The 23,608-nt window shown below is 36.9% G+C and overlaps 1 protein-coding gene and 1 non-coding gene across 6 annotated transcripts in view; one reads left to right on the top strand and one right to left on the bottom strand.

The window, feature by feature from the left end:
* Positions 1–23,608, top strand: part of PNPLA8 (patatin like phospholipase domain containing 8) — a 134,296-nt gene that overhangs the window by 90,468 nt on the left and 20,220 nt on the right. For all 5 annotated transcript variants that reach the window (XM_033438637.2, XM_033438644.2, XM_004263340.4 and 2 more), the window contains 3 exons: positions 1,888–2,039; positions 11,690–11,784; positions 14,631–14,802. In XM_033438637.2, the coding sequence (XP_033294528.1) occupies positions 1,888–2,039; positions 11,690–11,784; positions 14,631–14,802 (419 nt within the window). The remainder of the gene's footprint in view (positions 1–1,887; positions 2,040–11,689; positions 11,785–14,630; positions 14,803–23,608) is intronic.
* On the bottom strand, positions 15,486–15,615 carry LOC117195501 (small nucleolar RNA SNORA11). The gene has a single exon (XR_004475226.1). It is a non-coding gene; the product is annotated as a small nucleolar RNA SNORA11 (small nucleolar RNA).

The following is a 23,608-nucleotide window of genomic DNA, read 5'->3' as shown; positions in this document are numbered from 1 at the left end:
TTTTTATTATCATTATGCCCTCATAGTTTTTCATAAATTGTGTTTCTGTAATCTTTCCCCACCTCCCTTTTTTCTAAATGCTGAATTTGTCTTAACTTTGACTAGTAGGAGTCCCTTCAAGCTGATTCATGTTTCTTTTAAAATTTTTTAAAGAACATTATATGTAGAAAATATGGGGCTTCCCTGGTGGCGCAGTGGTTAAGAATCGCCTGCCAATGCAGGGGACATGGTTTCGAGCCCTGGTCCAGGTAGATCCCACATGCTGCGGAGCAACTAAGCCCGTGTGCCACAACTACTGAGCCTGCGCTCTAGAGCCCGCGAGCCATGACTACTGACCCCACGTGCCACAACTACTGAGCCCGCGTGCCACAACTACTGAAGCCCGCACGCCTAAAGTCCATGCTCCACAACAAGAGAAGCCATAGCAATGAGAAGCCCACGCACCGCAATGAAAAGTAGCCCCTGCTCGCTGCAACCAGAGAAAAACCCTTGTGCAGCAATGAAGACCCAACACAGCCAAAATAAAATAAATAAAAATTTGAAAGAAAAGAAAATATACATACTATAAGTATACAGCTCCATGAATTTTCAAAAATTGAACACATCTGTATAACAACCACCCAACTGGGAAACAGAATGTTACCCAAAGCACTCCAAAAACCCCTTTATGCCCCCTTCCAGTCATTAACTTTAAAAAGATTGACCAATTTTCTGGCAGTGTACGTTAGTTGTACCTCTTCCTGTGTGTTATATAAATGGAACGATACAACATGTGCTCTTTTATGTCTTATTTTTTCCCCCCACTCAACATGATGTTTGTGAGAACCTTCTATATTGATGGGTGTAGTTAAGGAACATTCATTCTCATTGTTATGTGTTCTATTGTATGAATATAGTGCAATGTATTTATCCATTTTACTACTGATGGGCATTTGGATAGTTTCCAGTTTGGGAATATTTAGGAATAGTGCTTCTCAAATGTATCTTTTGGAAAACCTAAGTCTTCATTTCTTTGGGATATATACCAAGGAGTAGTAGTCCTGGTTATAGAGTATGCCTATTCTCACCTTTAGTGCATACTGCCAAATGTTTTTACAAAGTGCTTATACCAGTTGATACTTTCACCAGAACTGTATGAGCCTCTTGGTTGTGTTATTTCCTCTCCAATGTTTTATATCATTATTTTTTTATTTTAGCCATTTTGTTAGATGTTTAGTGATGTTAAATTGTGGCTTTCATTTGTATTTCTCTGGTAACTATGCAGTTCAGCAACTTTCCAGTGTTTACTGGCCTTTTGTATACTGCCCTCATGAAGTGCCTATTCCAGGTCTTGCTCATTTTTCTATTGGGTTGACCAGCTTTTTCTTACTGATTTGTTGAATTTCTTTATGTATTATGGATGTAAGTCTTTTTATATGTATTGTAACATGTATATATTACACATATATATATATATATACACACACACATATACATGTCTGATAAATATATTCTCCCAGGCTGTAGATTACCTTTTCACTCTTTCTAATCATTTTTGACAAGTAGATACCCTTTTTTTTTTCTTCCTGGCCGCATTGCACAGCATGTGGTATCTTGGTTCCCTGACTAGTGATGGAACCCATGCCCCCTGCAGTGGAAGTGCGGAGTCTTAACCACTGGATTGCCAGGGAAGTCCCTATGAGTAGATATTCTTAATTTTAATATAGTCCAGTTTGTAAATATTTTCCTTTATGGTTAGCACTTCGTGTCCTATTTAAGAAATCTTTGCCTGTTCTGAGATCATAAAGATATTATCCTGTGATGATCTGTATGCGTTGGTTAAAAATAATCTTACATCTTCACTCTTGATTTGACAAAAGCAACAAAATATTTTTTCTCTCAATATAGGAAAAAATTATTCCATATTTACTACGATTGAGACAAGTTAAGGATGAAACTCTTCAGGCTGCAGTTAGAGAAATTTTGGCCTTAATTGGCTACGTGGATCCAGTGAAAGGAAGAGGAATCCGGATTCTCACAATTGATGGTGGAGGAACAAGGTAAGGCTAGAAAAATGATTTAAAAAAATTTTTTTTTAATCGAAGTATACTTGATTTGCAATGTTGCGTTAATTTCTGTTGAAGAGCAAAGTGATTCAGTTATACACATACTCTTTTTTTATATATTCTTTTCCATTATGGTTTATCAAAGATATTGAATATAGTTCTCTGTGCTATACAGTAGGACCTTGTTGTTTATCCATTTTATATGTAATAGCTTACATCTGCCAACCCCAACCTCCCACTCCATCCTCCCCCAGCCCCCTCCCCCTTGGCAACTGCAAGACTGTTCTGTATGTTTGTGAGTCTGTTAGAAAAAATGATTTTTTAAAACTATAGATTCTAAATATTAAAAATAGAACGACCATATTATCCAACCATTTCACTTCTGCGTATTTATCCAGAGAAAACAAAACACTATTTGAAAAGATATATGTACCTCTAGTGTATTGCAGCATTATTTACAATAACCGAGATATAGAAACAATGTGTGTCCACTGATGGATGCATGGATAAATATGTGATGGATAAAGAATATGTGAGGGCTAAGTATACACACACACACATATAGGTACTACACACACAGGAATAATACTCAGCTATAAAAAAGAATGAAATCTTGCCATTTGCAACAGCATGCGTGGAACTTGAGGTTACTGTGCCAAGTGAAGTAAGTCAGACAGGGAAAGACAAATACCATATGATTTCACTCATATGTGGAATCTAAGAAACAAAGCAAACAAAACAAGACAAAACTCAAAGATACAGAGAGCAGATTGGTGGTTTTCAGTTGGAAGGGGGATTGGAGGGTGGGCGGAATGGGGAAGGGGGTCAAAAGGTACAAGTTTCCAGTTATAAAATAAGTAAGTTATGCAGATGTAATGTACAGCATAGGGACTATAGTCAGTAATATTGTATTGCAAATTTGAAAGTTGCTTAAGAAAGTAAATCTTTTTTTTTTTAGATGTTGGGGGGGTAGGAGTTTATTAATTAATTAATTAATTTTTTTGCTGTGTTGGGTCTTCGTTTCTGTGCGAGGGCTTTCTCTAGTTGTGGCAAGCGGGGGCCACTCTTCATCGCGGTACGCGGGCCTCTCACTATGGCGGCCTCTCTTGTTGCGGAGCACAGGCTCCAGACGCGCAGGCTCAGCAGTTGTGGCTCACGGGCCCAGTTGCTCCGCGGCATGTGGGATCCTCCCAGACCAGGGCTCGAACCCGTGTCCCCTGCATTAGCAGGCAGAGTCTCAGCCACTGTGCCACCAGGGAAGCCCCAGAAAGTAAATCTTGAATGTTGTCATGACAGGAAAAAAATTTTATGACTTATAGTGATAGATGGTTAATAGGCTTATTGGACTGATCATTTTGCAATGCATACAAATGTTGAATCCGTATGTTGTACACATGAAATTAACACAATGTCATAGGCAATTACACTTCAAAAAAATATATACATCTAGTTCAGTTGTAGGAATTTTTTAAGCTGATTCAGTGTATTTATATCATTATAAAGTCATATTTTTGAAATAAAACATGAAATCATTTTTCTTAATTTACTAATTTATAAATCTAAGAACTTATTTTGAACATATACCTGAATTTCCTTTGATTTTTTTTTTTCTTAACACCTTTATTGGAGTATAATTGCTTTACAATGGTGTGTTAGCTTCTGCTGTATAACAGTGAATCAGCTAAACATATACATACATCCCCATATCTCCACCCTCTTGTGTCTCCCGGCCACCGTCCCTATCCCACCCATCTAGGTGGTCACAAAGCACCAAGCTGATCTCCCTGTGCTATGTGGCTGCTTCCCACTAGCTGTCTGTTTTACATGTGGTAGTGTATATATGTCCATGCCACTCTCTCACTTCATCCCAGCTTACGCTTCCCCCTCCCTGTGTCCTCAAGTCCATTATTTACGGCTGCGTTTTTATTCCCATCCTGCCCCTAGGTTCTTCAGAACCTTTTTTTCTTTTTGTAGATTCCATATATATGTGTTAGTATATGGTATTTGTTTTTCTCTTTCTGACTTATTTCATTCTGTATGACAGACTCTAGGTCCATCCACCTCACTACAAATAACTCAATTTCGTTTCTTTTTATGGCTGAGTAATATTCCATTATACATATGTGCCACATCTTCTTTATCCATTCATCTGTTGATGGGCCCTTAGGTTGCTTCCATGTCCTGGCTATTGTAAATAGTGCTGTAATGAACATTGTGGTATATGACTCTTTGAATTATGGTTTTCTCAGGGTATATGCCCAGTAGTGGGATTGCTGGGTCATATGGTAGTTCTATTTATAGTTTGTCAAGGAACCTTAGTACTGTTCTCCATAGTGGCTGTATCTACTTACATTCCCACCAACAGTGCCAGAGGGTTCCCTTTCCTCCACAACCTCTCCAGCATTTATTGTTTGTAGAGTTTTTGATGATGGCCATTCTGACTGGTGTGTGGTGATACCTCATTATAGGTTGGATTTGCAGTTCTCTAATGATTAGTGATGTTGAGCATCCTTTCATGTGTTTGTTGGCAATCTGTATATCTTCTTTGGAGAAATGTCTATTTAGGTCTTCTGCCCATCTTTGGGTTGGGTTTTTTGTTATTTTGATATTGAGCTGCATGAGCTGCTGGTAAATTTTAATCCTTTGTCAGTTGCTTCATTTGCAAATATTTTCTCCCATACTGAGGGTTGTCTTTTCCTCTTGTTTATGGTTTCCTTTTCTGTGCAAAAGCTTTTAAGTTTCATTAGGTCCCATTTGTTTATTTTTGTTTTTATTTCCATTTCTCTAGGAGGTGGGTCAAAAAGGATCCTGTGATTTATGTCATAGAGTGTTCTGCCTATGTTTTCCTCTAAGAGTTTGATAGTGTCTGGCCTTACATTTAGGTCGTTAATCCATTTTGAGTTTATTTTTGTGTATGGTGTTAGGGAGTGTTCTAATTTCATTCTTTTACGTGTAGCTGTCCAGTTTTCCCAGCACCACTTATTGAAGAGGCTGTCTTTTCTCCATTATGTATTCTTGTCTCCTTTATCAAAAGTAAAGTGACCATATTTTTATGGTGGGTTTATCTCTGGGCTTTCTATCCTGTTCCATTGATCTATATTTCTGTTTTTGTGCGAGTACCATACTGTCATGATTACTGTAGCTTTGTACTATAGTCTGAAGTCCAGGAGCCTGATTCCTCCAGCTCCGTTTTTCTTTCTCAATATTGCTTTGGCTCTTTGGGGTCTTTTTTGTTTCCATACAAACTGTGAAATTTTTTGTTCTAGTTCTGTGGAAAATGCCAGTGGTAGTTTGATAGGGATTGCATTGAATCTGTACATTGCTTTGGGTAGTAGAGTCATTTTCACAATGTTGATTCTTCCAATCCAAGGACATGGTATATCTCTCCATCTGTTGGTATTATCTTTAATTTTTTCATCAGTGTCTTATAGTTTTCTGCGTACAGGTCTTTTGTCTCTTTAGGTAGGTTTATTCCTAGGTATTTTATTCTTTTTGTTGCAGTGGTAAATGGGAGTGTTTCCTTAATTTCTGTCAGATTTTTCGTCATTAGTGTGTAGGAATGCAAGAGATTTCTGTGCATTAATTTTGTATCCTGCTACTTTACCCAATTTGTTGAATAGCTCTAGTAGTTTTCTGGTAGCATCTTTAGGATTCTCTATGTATAGTATCATGTCATCTGCAAACAGTGACAGCTTTACTTCTTCTTTTCCAATTTGTATTCCTTTTATTTCTTTTTCTTCCCTGATTGCTGTGTCTAAAACTTCCAAAACTATGTTGAATAATAGTGGTGAGAGTGGACAACCTTGTCTTGTTTCTGATCTTAGAGGAAATGGTTTCAGTTTTTCACCATTGAGAACGGTGTTGGCTGTGGGTTTGTCATATATGGTCTTTATTATGTTGAGGTAAGTTCCCTCTGTGCCTACTTTCTGGAGGGTTTTTATCATAAATGGATGTTGAGTTTTGTCAAAAGCTTTTTCTGCATCTATTGAGATGACCATATGTTTTTTCTCCTTCAGTTTGTTAATATAGTTTATCACATTGATTGATTTGTGTATATTGAAGAATCCTTGCATTTCTGGGATAAACCCCACTTGATCATGGTGTATGATCCCTTTAATGTGCTTGCTGCTGGATTCTGTTTGCTAGTTGTTTGTTGAGGATTTTTGCATCTATGTTCATCAGTGATATTGCCCTGTAGTTTTCTTTCTTTGTGACATCTTTGTCTGCTTTTGGTATCAGTGTGATGGTGGCCTCGTTGAATGAGTTTGGGAGTGTTCTTCCCTCTGCTATATTTTGGAAGAGTTTGAGAAGGATAGGTGTTAGCTCTCCTCTAAATGTTTGATAGAATTCGCCTGTGAAGCCATCTGGTCCTGGTCTTTTGTTTGTTGGAAGATTTTTAATCACAGTCTCAATTTCAGGGCCTGTTTATATTTACTATTCCTGGTTCAGTCTTGGAAGGTTATGCTTTTCTAAGAATTTGTCCATTTCTTCCAGGTTGTCTGTTTTATTGGCATATAGTTGCTTGTAGTAATCTCTCAGGATCCTTTGTATTTCTGTAGTGTCCATTGTTACTCTCCTTTTTCATTTCTAATTCTATTGATTTGAGTCTCCTCCCTTTGTTTCTTGATGACTCTTGCTAATGGTTTATCAATTTTGTTCATCTTCTGAAAGAACTAGCTTTTAGTTTTATTGATCTTTGGTATTGTTTCCTTCATTTTCATTTATTTCTGATCTGATCTTTATAATTTCTTTCCTTCTGCTAACTTCGGGGTTTTTTTGTTCTTCTTTCTCTAATTGTTTAAGGTGTAAGATTAGGTTGTTTATTTGAGATGATTCTTGTTTCCTGAGGTGGGATTGTATTGCTATAAACTTCCCTCTTAGAGCTGCTCTTGCTGCATCCCATAGGTTTTGGGTCGTCGTGTTTTCATTGTCGTTTGTTTCTAGGTATTTTTTGATTTCCTCTTTGATTTCTTCAGTGATCTCTTGGTTATTTAGTAGTGTATTTTTTAGCTTCCATGTGTTAGTATTTTTTACGATTTTTTTCCTGTAGTTGATATCTAGTCTCATAGCGTTGTGGTCGGAAAAGATACTTGATACGATTTCAGTTTTCCTAAATTTACCACGGCTCGATTTGTGACCCAAGATATGATCTCTCCTGGAGAATGTTCCGTGAACACTTGAGAAGAAAGTGTATTCTGTTGTTTTGGATGGAATGTCCTATAAGTATCCATTAAGTCCATCTTGTTTAATGTATCATTTAAAGCTTGTGTTTCCTTATTTATTTTCATTTTGGACCATCTGTCCATTGGTGAAAGTGGGTTGTTAAAGTCCCCTACCATGATTGTGTTACTGTCAATTTCCCCTTTTATGGCTGTATTGAGGTGCTCCTATGTTTGGTGCATAAATACTTACCATTGTTATATCTTCTTCTTGGTGTGATCCCTTGATCATTATGTGGTGTCCTTCTTTGTCTCTTTTAATAGTCTTTATTTTTAAGTCTATTTTGTCTGATAGGAGAATTCCTGCTCCAGCTTTCTTTTGATTTCTATTTGCATGGAATATATTTTTCCATCCCTCACTCTCAGTGTGTATCTGTCCCTAGGTCTGAAGTGGGTCTCTTGTAGACAGCATATATATGGGTCTTGTTTTTGTATCCATTCAGCTAGCCTGTGTCTTTTGGTTGGAGCATTTAATCCATTTACATTTAAGGTAATTATCGATATGTATGTTCCTGTTACCATTTTGTTAATTGTTTTGGGTTTATTATTGTAGGTCTTTTCCTTCTCTTGTGTTTCCTGCCTACAGAAGTTTCTTTAGCGTGTGTTGTAAAGCTGATTTGGTGGTGCTGAATGCTCTTAGCTTTTGCTTGTCTGTAAAGGTTTTAATTTCTCCATCAAATCTGAATGAGATCCTTGCTGGGTAGAGTAATCTTGGTTGTAGGTTTTTCCCTTTAATCGCTTTAAATATGTCCTGCCACTCCCTTCTGGCTTGCAGAATTTCTGCTGAAAGTCGGCTGTTAACCTTATCGGGATTCCTTTGTATGTTATTTGGTGTTTTTTGCTTGCTGCTTTTAATATTTTTTCTTTGTATTTAATTTTTATTAGTTTGATTAATATGTGTCTTGGCATGTTTCTCTTTGGATTTATCCTGTATGGGACTCTCTGTGCTTCCTGGACTTGATTGACTATTTCCTTTCCCATATTAGGGAAGTTTTCAACTCTCTTCAGATATTTTCTCAGTCCCTTTCTTTTTCTCTTCTTCTTCTGGGACCCCTGTAATTTGAATGTTGGTGCATTTAATGTTATCCCAGAGGTCTCTTGAGATTGTCCTCTATTCTTTTCATTCTTTTTTCATTATTCTGGTCTGTAGTAGTTATTTCCACAAGTCACTTATCCGTTCTTCTGCCTCAGTTATTCTGCTATTGATCCCTTCTAGAGAATTTTTAGTTTCATTTATTGTGTTGTTCATCATTGTTTGTTTGCTCCTTAGTTCTTCTAGGTCCTTGTTAAACGTTTCTTGTATTTTCTCCATTCTATTTCCAAGATTTTGGATCATCTTTACTATCATTAGTCTGAATTCTTTTTCAGGTAGACTGCTCATTTCCTCTTCATTTGCTAGGTCTGGTGGGTTTTTACCTTGCTCCTTCATCTGCTGTGTGTTTCTGTGTCTTTTCATTTTGCTTAACTTTCTGCGTTTGTGGTCCCCTTTTCGCAGGCTGCAGGTTCGTAGTTCCCGTTGTTTTTGGTGTCTGCCCCCAGGTGGCTAAGGTTGGTTCAGTGGCTTGTGTAGGCTTACTGGTGGAGGGGACTGGTGCCTGTGTTCTGCTGGATATGTCTGGGTCTTGTCTTTCTCCTGGGCAGGGCTGCGTCCAGTGGTGTGTTTAGGGGTGTCTGTGACCTTTTTATGATTTTAGGCAGCCTCTCTGCTAATGGGTGGTGTTGTGTTCCTGTCTTGTAGTTGTTTGGCATAGGGTGTCCAGCACTGTAGCTTGCTGGTTGTTACATGGAGGTGGGTCTTAGCATTGAGATGGAGCTCTCTGGGAGAGCTTTCACCGTTTGATATTACATGGAGCTATGAGGTCTCCGGCAGACCAGTGTCCTGAACTCGGCTCTCCCACCTCAGAGGCACAGACCTGATACCCGGCCAGAGCACCAAGACCCTGTCAGTCACACGGATACTGTTGTCCTAAAACGAGCAGACTCTCAGTTATTTCTCCAGCTAAGATAGGTTTCTTCTGGATCAGAAGAGAATTACATTTCTGGATCTGTAACCATGAGGAGCCATGAGCAAATCCCCTTCCTCTGATTTTAATGTGACCTAGTATTTATATTTTAGTTTGGTCTTTTCAGACATTTTTGGTAGTTTAGGACAGTTTATCAACCGTGATTCTCTTAAAATCTTGGCAGAGGTCTGTAATATTCGTTTTCTTTTATTGTATTTATCTTACCCACATGTATCAGTCAACTAGTAATAAAGTGAGTGTTAGAAAAGGAGCCTATGGCAGTAGCTTCCTGACTCCCTACATCTTCTCACAGATGCCAAGCTCAGAAGGAGATAATTTCACCATTAGGCTCCCTTCTTACTAATCGCAATCCATCCATGCTTCCTATTCGGTCTTAGTTCGTCTGGTTCCTTATTTGTTGGTCAGATGCTTTGGCTTCATTTCATGAACCTTTCCCCCTAAAATTTCTAGCTTGTGTTCCAGTTCCCTGCCATCTGTGCTCTTCCCTTAAGGACAACAGCTAGAAAAACAAAAATGTATTATTGAGTAGTAATCGGTGCTATGAAGAAGTGTTAAGCAAAGTAAAGGGATAGAGAGTAACAGTGCTGTTACTCTCTGAAGAGTGATCATGGCTATGAGTTTTTGAATAAATAACAGTTGAGAAGAGATCTGAAATAAGAACATGGAAGAACATTCAAATGTCTGTTTAGAGTGAGGGAGCTATATAGTGAAAAGGGATCTGTGATCAATAAGTAATACTTGATTTCATAGAATAGGGGTTTTATTAGTCATACGGGGAGGAAATTAGAGTGAAGATATTTGGGAAAATCTAGAGGCTGGTTAGGATGAAGGTGGGGTTAGATCAGTGATTCTCCACTGGAGGTGATTTTGCCCTCTAGAGAATATTTGTCTGTCTGGAGACATTTTTAGTTGTGACAGTTGGGGGATTGCTACTTACATTTAGTGAGGAGAGTCCAGTTGTGCTAAATATCCTCCAATGCCTAGGACAGTCCCTACAACAAAAGATTGCCTGGCCCGAAATGCCAGTGGCGTTGCTGTTGGGAAACCTCAGTTTAGGGGACTGTGAGAAAGCAGCCAGAATGGGAAATTGGTATTGAAAGGAGTAAGGTAAGAAGGCTCGTGAGAAAAGAACCCATATCTTAACATTTCTTTTGTCTACGAGAGCCTGGTAGAGAGTTAAGCATGTAGAGTCAACCTAGCAATAATATTTATTTTTAAATTTGTCCTGAATTAATTTATAAATACTGCATTTTAAAATAATTCCCTTCTGGCTTATACAAGTGAAACTTGGGAGGAAAAACAAAAAGAAAAATATAAAGAAAAACAAACCAAACGAAACAATCATAGCTCACAATTCCAAGGTTATTTTTACTATTTTGATTTATTTCTTCAAATATTTTTTTCTGTTTGAATATATACATGTGCATGTTCTGTTTCCTTTTCATAAGATAATGGAGGGCACACTGTTAAATATGTTTTATCTAGCATGACCTTTAATTCTTCATGTCTCACATTAAAAATACATTGAATTCACAGTGTATTGTCCTCATAAGCCATCTTTTCTTCTCTGACCACTCTTCAAATCCACATTACTTCTGGCAATTAAAAAAAAAAAATCTGTATCTTTTGTTTTCTATGAAAACGTCTTGACAATGTTTTCTAGTAACTTTGTGCTCATAGTATCAAAGCACAATTTGACACTCTAAATTTTATTTTGTGGTGCCTAATACTGTGTTCTCTGCTCCACACCTTGTATTGGGATTAGAACTTTTCATTATGTCTGTATATCCCCCAGTATTAAGGATTTTCCAGCACCTCCTGCACCTCCTAGGCTGTTTCATCTTTCACATTCCATCATGAAGCTACTTGCTGCCTTTGGTAAGAGTCCAGAAATGAACAAAGCACATAAATGCATACATTCTTAGTGCAAAGCCTTGTTTTGAGGTAGTTGAAAGTTTTAAAAAATGAATAAATAAAAGAAAGCTTGAAAGTATGACTAGTAAAATACATGAAATGTATAGAAGCACAGGTAACCGACCACATTGCTAAGTGGAGAAACCCAGTATGTGGCACCCCAAAACTGGCGAGTGGAAGTTTGAAGGAATTTCCACAGTTGGAGTGTTTGATGAAATATTTTACGTTGCCATATCTTTGTTGTCTTATTTAAAGAGATACTAGTGTAAATTCAAAATGTGGTACCATGACACAGGTTTTAATACCATTATTTAGATATAGATTTTCAGAAGTGATCCAGAAACCTTTGTCAGTTTTAACTGATGATAATTTATATTGTTAGTTTTCATGTTAGCATATAAGCTAGGAAACCAAAGATTGTTTTATTCAATAGTTTAACTTTCCTTAAAACAAGAATTCTCATTTTTGCCTTTTATTTTTCCTACAGGGGTGTGGTTGCTCTTCAGACCCTACGAAAATTAGTTGAACTTACTCAGAAGCCAGTTCATCAACTCTTTGATTACATTTGTGGTGTAAGCACAGGTGATTGTTATTATCGTGTGGAAGTGTGCATCCCAGCAGTGCATTAAGAAAAATAACATTAAGCACTCAAGTTTAAGATCCTGGTCATTTCCTGAAATGATGGATGTTAGTTTCATGTTTTGATGATGAATAGACCTTTGATTTGCTTAATGAACTTTTTAAAATGTTTATTGGGAATAAGTTAATATTCAGAAGTAGATTTTAGCGTGCTTTTCTAATACGGTTTAAATAAGCCACAGTGACAAGTATAAATTATGAATTATCTCCTTATGGTATAGTCACCTGAAGGAAAGTAGCAAAGTGATAGGTGCTCAAATTGTGCTTGAACAAACAGAACATTAAGGATGGATAAGATTTTACTTTCTTTTGAAAGGTATCCCTCTGTGAGGAAATTGCTTCTTATATCCTTTTTTATCTGGTTGTTTGAAAGCAAACGGATAAATGTGAGAATCTATGTTTTTTAAAAGCTTTTTAATATTGCTAGTTAATGTACATTTAAAATTCTAGTTTCATGCTTGTATAGAAGAAATTGGCAACTTAGAATATGATAGCTTCTGAATAATTTTCTAGTTTTCACTGACTCACCAACAGATAAATTTTTGTTTTGCTTTCTGTTTGTTTTGTTTTTCTGTTTCTTACATCAACTCTCTCACCCATGCATCACCCCCATCCTCCAGGGTGTACATGAAGCCTTCTCAGGGTACCTATAGCTATTGCTTACCTCCCAGGTAACACTCAAGGACTGTTAGCATTGCAGATCCCTGCTGTACATTTTACTATTTGGCCTGATAATTTCTCACTTTACATTAGTTTATCTTCATAGACTTTTCTATTTTTTCTCATTCTTCGGAATTATAATAGTAGACCTAAAGACTACCAGCAACAAAATCAAATGATTTCTCTACGTTATCTGTGTCAAGTATGATATATTCCCAAAGGGCACGTTAATTGATGCTCCATTATGAAAACTAAATGTGAGCAGTTGTAGGGATAATTCAGAAGTATAAGGAATCGGTGATTCCTGTGATGTTCCACTGAACAGTGATTCCTCAAGATGATAGCAGATTTGGAAAAGGTTGGGTTAAAGAAAGTTAAAGCAGGTTTCTTTACAGAGGGACTTCTGAGATCTTCTAGCATGTTAAAAAATGCCTTGTGACTCTCAGGATAGGAAAATAATATGTATATCCCCAATTGATACAACTATAGAAATTAAGAGAGACCTTCACAGTGCAAGTGTTCTTGGTATTTTTTCCTGAAGCTGTTACCCTGGCCATTTCTGTTAAATTTTGGAATGGTCCTAGCAATTTAAACCTTTAAACATATCTACAAGCTAACTTCTTGCTTTGGCACCATTGTTAGTAGGTGGGTGCTCAATGAAGAGAATTTTAAACTAGAGATTCATCTACCGAGTACAGTATTTGTTTATGTAATATGTACGTTTCTGCACTTATCACAGTATATCTTTTCCATTGTGTCTTCTAGCTTACTTTAACCTTAACTTATAATATAGTGCTTATAATTTTCCTTTCTTTTAACCATTTTGTATATTCTAATGTAGAAATTTTGTTTGCACATTTAGTGTTTGTTTGTTTTGGCTGCGTTGGGTCTTAGTTGCGACCCATGGGATCTTAGTTGCGGCCTGTAGGCTCTTCATTGTGGCATGCGGGCTTCTCTCTAGTTGTGGCGTGCAGGCTCAGTAGCTGCAGTGTGCAGGCTCTCTAGTTGTGGCGCACAGGCTCTAGAGCGCACAGGCTTAGTTGGCCCTTAACATGTGGGATCTTTGTTCCCTGACCAGGGATTGAACGCACGTCCCCTACATTGGAAGGTGGATTCTTAACCACTGGACCACCAGGGAAGTCCCTACACATTTAGTTTTTATAAAGTTAAAAATATATATTTAGTTTAAGGGTAATGTCCTTAACCATTCAGTAAAATTCAGTTTTTTAATATCTGTTCATCTTTGTAGTAGCTCTTCTTAAAAGCAACTTAATTTTTTTTTTGGCAAGTTATTTCTTGTGTTAATTAAACATTTTCTGCAAATTGATAAGTAACAATTTCTATCATATAGTTATGCCATGCAATGTATTTTAAAACAAGCTGACTTGTCTTTTACTAGAGTAAGACTAAGAATAATAAAATACATAAAATATTTTAAATACATTATAATAGTGATTTCCTGCTTTTTACTTTGTTCGTTATCTTAATGTAAGCAGTGATACTCTACACGTCTTCGCCCTTACCACCCTCTCCCTGTCACTTAAAGCGTTTCTCTCCCCTTCTCCTCCTTAGTTCAGGGCTATGCCAGTTAGGTACACTAGGTGGCAGTGTGTCCTATCAAGTGCGGCTAGGGTATGCAGTTAGCTGTTTAAAAAGACATCCCAGAGACCTAATTTCTTTATTTATTACATTGGTTCCCAGGACCAACCTGAAGGAGTAATCATTTTAATGAATTGGTAAGTTGTCAAATATACTGTATTCTCTGACTAAAACTAAGGAATTTATTAATTCTTACTTATAATTTAATTTAATGCAAAACAACACATTTTAATATATTTTTAAATTATCGTCATCATCAGTGGTTAGTATTTATTGAATCCTCATTGAGGCCTGGTAATGCCTTTTACGTGTGTTATCCCAGTGTTATAAAAACATGTAAAGTTTAGTTACTGTTATTATCCTTATTTTATAGATGAAAAAAATTGGGGCTCTGGGAGGTTAAGTAGTTTATCTCAGGTGACACAGTTAAAAAGTATCAAAGCTAGAATTTTAACCAAGTCTGTGACTCAGGAGATCTTATAAGTACTATAATGGCAGGGCTGATAAAAACTAAGGATTCTTTCTTTCAGGTGCTATATTAGCATTCATGTTGGGATTGTTTCATATGCCCCTGGATGAATGTGAGGAACTTTATCGAAAACTGGGATCAGATGTGTTTTCACAGAATGTCATTGTTGGAACAGTCAAAATGAGTTGGAGCCATGCATTTTATGACAGTCAAACATGGGAAAACATTCTTAAGTAAGTTGTACTTACTCTTTTTTTATTTTTTTGAGATTAATTTGTGCTTTTATTTGCCAGTATAACTACAGTAGCCTGCAAATTTTTTTAATCTAAAAAGTAGATTTTACATCACAGTCCAACAAGCACACATATAATATGTATACATATATAAAAATAAAACTTTTGCCGAAAGTGTCTACCCCGAGTGTTAATTCCAAGACTTTTTTTTTTAACCAAGGCTGAACTGCACTGACACATCACAATCACCAAAGTCCCTAGTTCATCTTAGGGTTCACTTTATAAAATGAATAGGGTTGCATGTTCTATGGCTTTAGACAAAAGTATGATAACATAAAATCATTATAATGTCATACAAAGTATTTTCACTGCTCATAAAGACTTCTGTACTATATGTATTCATCTCCCCTCTCCCCGCAAACTCCTGGCAACCATTGATCTTTTTATTGTCTCCATTGTTTTGCCTTTTCCAGAATGGCATATAGTTGGAATCTGTTTTTCTTTTTTCCTTGAAGAGAAGGGTTCAAAGCCTTTATGCCTATAAGACCACTCATGGGTCACACACACATGGACCAGACAGGCTCTTGGTGGCAAACTCCCCCACTGAATACTGTGGCTTTCCTTCCAGTACTGAGCCCTGTCCCACTGGTCCTGCCCAGCAGCCACGTGAAGTGCATGGGGACACGTGTTGGGTATTTGTTCATAGGAAGGCCACAAGTTTTGTGCCCTTTGTCACAATGAACCCAGATTCCTGTCGGGTGTGTTGTAAACAAAGAAGCCATTTCTTCATACCCCCTGCTCTGAGCACAGCCCATGTACTTACTCTTTTTTAAAATGTCTTGATTTATATTTGAACAATGCAGAAAAATATAAAGAAGAATACTAAATTATTGATCTCACTAATTAAAGATAACTACTGTTTTGGTGAATTGTATTCTTTTCACTATTTTCTTGGGTTCACATGTTTGAGATTTGCGTGTAAAAGTTGCAATTGTCTTTTAAAAAATTGAGACCATATTGTATATAGGACATGTTTGCACCTGTTGTTTTTCCTTAACATATATTTGGCCCTAGGTATCCGTGAGGGATTGGTGCCAGGACCTCCGAGAGTACCAAAATCCACAGGTGCTTGAGGGCCTTATTTAAAATGATGTAGTAGTATTAGTCTTTCTCAAGTCATTAACAAATATTCTTCTAAAAGATTTACTAATTTTTAAACATTTTCTTCCAAAATATTACAAAGCTGTTATACTTACTTTCTAAAAATATAAGCATAAAATAGAAACTTAAAATCACCCACAATCTTGTTTAGAGCTATAGACTTTGCAGTATGTTTTCTTCTAATTTTTTTTCCTAGACTATGTACATTTTCATATATGTTTCATATGGTGGAAATTATATTGTAGTTATAATTTTCTACCTTTTCCCCTTTTTCAACTTTATGAAAATTTCTTGACAAATTTTTAAAAGACTGCACTGCATTCTGCAGTGCCATATTTTCTTAATCACTTATATTTGGGACATTTATGTTATTCCTGGTTTTTTGTGATCCTGAACAATGCTATGGTAGGAAAATTTACATTTCTGCCCACACTTCAGAATGTATCAGTAGGTCAGTTTATAAGAAACATAATTATTAGGTCAATGTTGATGGCTTTTAAAAATAATCATTATATAGGAAATAGAGAATATATAAATAAAACAGTGAAAATAGCTTATAATCCTACGAAGAACAAAAGCACTATTAACATGGTGTTGTATGTTTTTCTGGAATTTCTTGGAGATAAATAAGTATATGTGTATGTGAGGTTGTGAATGTGAGTTTGTATTCATCCCCTTCACAAAATTGGGATGATAATGCACGTGTAGTTTTGTATCTTGCATTTTCACTTAGCATTTTATTGTGATTGGTTTCCTATGTTTTTAAATATTTTTTGAGATAATTTTTTTTTTAATTTCTTTGGTTGTACCGGGTCTTAGTTGTGGCAGGCGGGCTCCTTAGTTGTGGCAGGCAGGCTCCTTAATTGCAGCTCTCTAGCTCCTTTACTCACAGCACGTGGGCTCCTTAGTTGCAGCAGGTGGGCTCCTTAGTTGTGGCATGCAAACTCTTAGTTGCAGCATGCATGTGGGATCTAGTTCCCTGACCAGGGATCAAACCTGGGCCCCCTGCATTGGGAGCACAGAGTCGTAACCACTGCACCACGAGGGAAGTCCCTTGAGACGTGTTTTAATGGTTGTTTGCTATCCATTTTATGGATGTACTGTTTTTTATTTAACAAATTCCCTAGTGGGAAAAGAGGATATTTCAGATATTTTTCCCGTTCAAAGTAAAGTTTAGGTGGATATCTTACATCTCTACTTAAGTCTCTGGTTATATATTTAAGGTAAACTTCTTGAGTGAAATTTTGGGTCAGAAAGTATACATGTTTTAAGAAATTATTTTTTAGATAGATAGATAGATGTATATACCGGAATTGTTCTTCCACACAGTTGTCCCAGCTGACCCACCAACATCAGTTTGTGTTTCCATTTCATGAAATACTTATGAACACCAAACATTTTAATTTTTAGAACTTTTTCAGTTTGAGAGATTTTAAAACTGGTGTTTACAGTTTGCATCACTTTGGTTATTGATGAGTTTAAACATTTTTTGTTTTTTTATTTATTTCCTTTTTGTGTGTGAATTTCAAGAGCATAATATTTGCTCATTTTCCTACCAGGGCATTGCTCACTATATTAGAAATGTATTAACCGTTTGTTGATATATTGAAAACGTGCTTTTTAGTTAAAAACATTTTTTTAATGTGGAGGAGTTTGAAGTCTTCATTTGTCAGATCTTTTCCTTTAATTTTGAACTTTGCTTTAATATTTAGAAAGTCTTTTCTACCTTGAAATCAGGTAAATCTTTATATTATTTTCTAGTCCTAAGGCCTAATTAAGTTTTTTTTTTTAGGTCATGATTAAGTCTCATGATTCTGTGGTTCGACTGCACATTTCTTCTGGTCTTGTATAAACTCACTCATGGTTACTGGCAGCCAGCAGGCAGCTCAGCTGAGATGGCTGGGACAGCTGGTCTCTCTTGTCCTGGGCTTCATCCCATCATGGTGGTCTCAGAGTTCCAGTTAGGGCCAGCCTCAGTGCATGAGGACTTAACCAAGCCTCAGTTTAGTGGCATATTTGCTGATGTCCCATTGACCAAAGCCACTCAAACCCAGGGTCTGTGTGGAAAGGGACTGTATACAAGGGTATGGAAATCAGCAAGTGTAATTCAGTGGGGGCCTTGTTGTTATGCTTTACCATGCCCACTCCCTGGCCTTTATTGTCATTTTTTTTCTTTCATTGTTTATTGAGAACATTTTTGTATTTTTTTCTGTGGTAATGATTTTGTGTGATTATAGGGATGCTGGTTTTTTTGATGATTATAGTAGCTTTATTCTTTTTTTCTTTGAATTTTATTTTATTTATTTTTCTATACAGCAGGTTCTTATTAGTCATCCATTTTATACACATCAGTGTATACATGTCAATTCCAATCACCCAATTGATCACACCACCACCACCACCCGCCCTGCCACTTTCCCCCCTTGGTGTCCATACATTTGTTCTCTACATCTGTGTCTCAGTTTCAGCCCTGCAGACCAGTTCATCTGTACCATTTTTCTAGGTTCCACATATATGCGTTAATATACAATATTTGTTTTACTCTTTATGACTTACTTCATTCTGTATGACAGTCTCTGTGTCTATCCATGTCTCTACAAATGACCAGACTTCATTCCTTTTTATGGCTGAGTAATATTCCATTGTATATATATGTACCACATCTTCTTTATCCATTCATCTGTCAATGGGCATTTAGGTTGCTTCCGTGTCCTGGCTATTGTAAATAGTGCTGCAGTGAACATTCGGGTGCATGTGCCTTTTTGAATTATGGTTTTCTCTGGGTTTATGCCCAGTCATGGGATTGCTGGGTCATATGGTAATTCTATTTTTAGTTTTTCAAGGAACCTCCATACTGTTCTCCATAGTGGCTGTATCAATTTACATTCCCCAAAACAGTGCAAGAGGGTTCCCTTTTCTCCAGACCCTCTCCAGCATTTTCTTTTTATAGATTTTCTGATGATGCCCATTTCTAACTGGTGTGAGGTGATATCTCATTGTAGTTTTGATTTGCATTTCTCTAATAATTAGTGATGTTGAGCAGCTTTTCATGTGCTTCTTGGATATCTGTATGTCTTCTTTGGTGAAATGTCTATTTAGGTCTTCTGCCCATTTTTGGATTGGGTTGTTTGTTTCTTTAATATTGAGCTGCATGAGCTGCTTATATATTTTGGAGATTAATCCTTTGTCCGTTGATTTGTTCGCAAATATTTTCTCCCATTCTGAGGGTTGTCTTTTCATTTTGTTTGCAGTTTCCTTTGCTGTGCAAAAGCTTTGAAGTTTCATTAGGTCCCGTTTGTTTATTTTTCTTTTTATTTCCATTACTCTAGGAGGTGGATCATAAAAGATCCTGCTGTGATTTATGTCAGAGAGTGTTCTGCCTATGTTTTCCTCTAAGAGTTTTATAGTGTCCAGTCTTACATTTAAGTCTCTAATCCATTTTGAGTTTATTTTTGTGTATGGTGTTAGGGAGTGTTCTAATTTCATTCTTTTACATATAGCTGTCCAGTTTTCCTAGCACCGCTTATTAAAGAGACTGTCTTTTCTCCATTGTATAATCCTTGCCTCCTTTGTCATAGATTAGTTGACCATAGGTGCGTGGGTTTATCTCTGGGCTTTCTATCCCGTTCCAGTGATCTGCATTTCTGTTTTTGTGCCAGTACAATATTATCTTGATCACTGTAGCTTTGTAGTATAGTCTGAAGTCAGGGAGTCTCATTCCTTCAGCTCCGTTTTTTTCCCTCAAGACCGCTTTGTGTATTCATGGTCTTTTGTGTCTCCATACACATTTTAAGATTTTTTGTTCTAGTTCTGTAAAAAAATGCCATTGGTAGTTTGATAGGGATTGCATTGAATCTGTAGATTGCTTTGGGTAGTATAGTCATTTTCACGATATTGATTCTTCCAATCCAAGAACATGGTATATCTCTCCATCTGTTTGTATCATCTTTAATTTGTTTCATCAGTGTCTTATAGTTTTCTGCATACAGGTCTTTTGTCTCCCTAGGTAGGTTTATTCCTAGGTATTTTATTCTTTTTTTTGCAATGGTAAATGGGAGTGTTTCCTCAATTTCTCTTTCAAACTTTTTGTGATTAGTGTATAGGAATGCAGGAGATTTCTGTGAATTAATTTTGTATCCTGCAACGTTACCAAATTCATTGATTAGCTCTAGTAGTTTTCTGGTGGCATCTTTAGGATTCTCTATGTATAGTATCATGTCATCTGCAAACAGTGACAGTGTTACTTCTTTTCCAATTTGTATTCCTTTTGTTTCTTTTTCTTCTCTGATTGCTGTGGCTAGGACTTCCAAAACAATGTTGAATAATAGTGGCGAGAGTGGACATCCTTGTCTTGTTCGTGATCTTAGAGGAAATGCTTTCAGTTTTTCACCATTGAGAATGATGTTTGCTGTGGGTTTGTTGTTGATGGCCTTTATTATGTTGAGGTAGGTTCCCTAATGCCCATTTTCTGGAGAGTTTTTATTGTAAACGGGTGTTGAATTTTGTCAGAAGCTTTTTCTGCATCTGTTGAGATGATTATGTGGTTTTTATTCTTCAATTTGTTAATATGGTGTATCACATTGATTGATTTGCGTATATTGAAGAATCCTTGCATCCCTGGGATAAATCCCAATTGATCATGGTGTATGATCCTTTTAATGTGTTGTTGGATTCTGTTTGCTAGTATTTTGTTCAGGATTTTTGCATCTATATTCATCAGTGATACTGGTCTGTAATTTCCATTTTTTTGTAGTATCTTTGTCTGGTTTTGGTATCAGGGTGATGGTGACTGCAGAATGAGTTTGGCAGTGTTCCCTCCACTGCAATTTTTTGGAATAGTTTGAGAAGGATGGGTGGTTAGTTCTTCTCTAAATGTTTGATAGAATTCACCTGTGAAGCCATCTGGTCCTGGACTTTTGTTTGTTGGAATATTTTTAATCACAGTTTCAATTTCATTACTTGTCATTGCTCTTAATATTTTCTGTTTTTTCCTGATTCAGTATTGGAAGGTTGTACCTTTCTAAGAATTTGTCCATTTCTTCCAGGTTGTCCATTTTATTGGCATAGAGTTGTTTGTAGAAGTCTCTTAGGATGCTTTGTATTTCTGCGGTGTCTGTTGTAACTTCCCCTTTTTCATTTTTCATTTTATTGATTTGAGTCCTCTCCCTCTTTTTCTTGATGAGTCTGGCTAATGGTTTATCAATTTTGTTTATCTTCTCAAAGAACCAGCTTTTAGTTTTATTGACCTTTGCTATTGTTTTGTTTCTATTTCATTTACTTCTGCTCTGATCTTTATGATTTCTTTCCTTCTGCTAACTTTGGGTTTTGTTTGTTCTTCTTTCTCTAGTTCCTTTAGGTATAAGGTTAGATTGTTTATTTGAGATTTTTCTTGTTTCTTGAGGTAGGCTTGTATTGCTCTAAACTTCCCACTTAGAAGTGCTTTTGCTGCATTCCATAGGTTTTGGATTGTCGTGTGTTCGTTGTAATTTGTCTCTAGGTCTTTTTTGATTTCCTCTTTGCTTTCTTCAGTGATCTCTTGGTTATTTAGTAACGTATTGTTTAGCCTCCATGTGTTTGTGTTTTTAACTATTTTTCCCCTGTAATTGATTTCTAATCTCATAGTGTTGTGGTCAGAAAAGATACTTGATATGATTTCAGTTTTCTTACATTTACTGAGGCTTGATTTGTGACCCAAGATGTGATCTGTCCTGGAGATTGTTCCATGTGCACTTGAGAAGAAAGTGTAATCTGCTGTTTTTGGATGGAATGGCGTGTAAATATCCATTAAATCTATCTGGTCTATTGTGTCATTTAAAGCTTCTGTTTCCTTATTTATTTTCATTTTGGATGATCTGTCCATTGGTGTAACTGAGGTGTTAAAGTCCCCCACTATTATCGTGTTGCTGTTGATTTCCTCTTTTATAGCCGTTAGCAGTTGCCTTATGTATTGAAGTGCTCCTATGTTGGCTGCATATATATTTATAATTGTTATATCTTCTTCTTAGATTGATACCTTGATCATTATGTAGTGTCCTTCCTTGTCTCTTGTAACATTCTTTATTTTAAAGTCTATTTTATCTGATAAGAGTATTGCTACTCCAATTTCTTTTCATTTGCATTTGCATGGAATATCTTTTTCTATCCCCTCACTTTCAGTCTGTATGTGTCCCTAGGTCTGAAGTGGGTCTCTTGTAGACAGCATGTAGATGGGTCTTGTTTTTTATCCATTGAGCAAGCCTGTGTCTTTTGGTTGGAGCATTTAATCCATTCACGTTTAAGGTAATTATTGATATGTATGTTCCTATTACTGTTTTCTTAATTGTTTTGAGTTTGTTTTTGTAGGTCCTTTTCTTCTCTTGTGTTTCCCACTTAGAGAAGTTCCTTTAGCATTTGTTGTAGAGCTGGGTTTTGGTGCTGAATTTTCTTAACCTTTGCTTGTCTGTAAAGCTTTTGATTTCTGCACTGAATCTGAATGAGACCCTTGCCGGCTAGAGTAATCTTGGTTGTAGGTTCTTCTCTTTCATCACTTTAAATATATCATGCCACTCCCTTCTGGCTTGTAGAGTTTCTGCTGAGAAATCAGCTGTTAACCTTATGGGAGTTCTCTTGTGTGTTCTTTGTCCGTTTTTCCCTTGCTGCTTTTAGTAATATTTCTTTGTCCTTAGTTTTTGCCAATTTGATTACTATGTGTGTTTCAGCATGTTTCTCCTTGGGCTTATCCTGTATGGGACTCTCTGTGCTTCCTTGACTTTGGTGGCTCTTTCCTTTCCCATGTTAGGGAAGTTGTCAACTATAATCTCTTCAAATATTTTCTCTGGTCCTTTCTCTCTCTCTTCTCCTTCTGGGACCCTTTTAATGCGAATGTTGTTGCGTTTAATGTTGTCCCAGAGGTCTCTTAGGCTGTCTTCATTTCTTTTCATTTTTTTTCTTTATTTTGTTCTGCAGCAGTAAATTCCACGATTCTGTCTTTCAGGTCACTTCTCCATTCTTCTGCCTTAGTTATTCTGCTATTGATTCCCTCTAGTGTATTTTTCATTTCAGTTATTGTATTGTTCATCTCTGTTTGTTTGTTCTTTAATTCTTCTAGGTCTTTGTTAAACATTTCTTGCATCTTCTAGTCTTTGCCTCCATTCTTTTTCCGAGGTCCTGGATCATCTTCACTATCATTATTCTGAATTCTTTTTCTGGAAGGTTGCCTATCTCCACTTCATTTAGTTGCTTTTCTGGGGTTTTATCTTGTTCCTTCATGTGGTACATAGCCCTCTGGCTTTTCATCTTGTCTATCTTTCTGTGAATGTGGTTTTTGTTTCACAGGCTGCAGGACTGTAGTTCTTGCTTCCGCTGTCTGCCCTCTGGTGGATGAGGCTTTCTAAGAGGCTTGTGCATGTTTTGTGATGGGAGAGACTGATGGTGGGTAGAGCTGGCTGTTGCTCTGGTGGGCAGAGCTCAGTAAAACTGTAATCCGCTTGTCTCATGATGGGTGGGGCTGGGTTCCCTCCCTATTGGTTGTTTGGCCTGGGGCGACCCAACACTGGAGCCTATCCGGGCTCTTTGGTGGGGCTAATGGCGGACTCTGGGAGGGCTCACTCCAAGGAGTACTTCCCAGAACTTCTGCTGCCAGTGTTCTTGTCCCCACGGTGAGCCA

This window comes from Orcinus orca, chromosome 9 (assembly GCF_937001465.1).
Source record: "Orcinus orca chromosome 9, mOrcOrc1.1, whole genome shotgun sequence".
NCBI classification, from domain to species: Eukaryota; Metazoa; Chordata; class Mammalia; order Artiodactyla; family Delphinidae; genus Orcinus; species Orcinus orca.
Note: the sequence above shows the minus strand (reverse complement) of the source record. Positions and strands in the feature narration are given on the sequence as shown.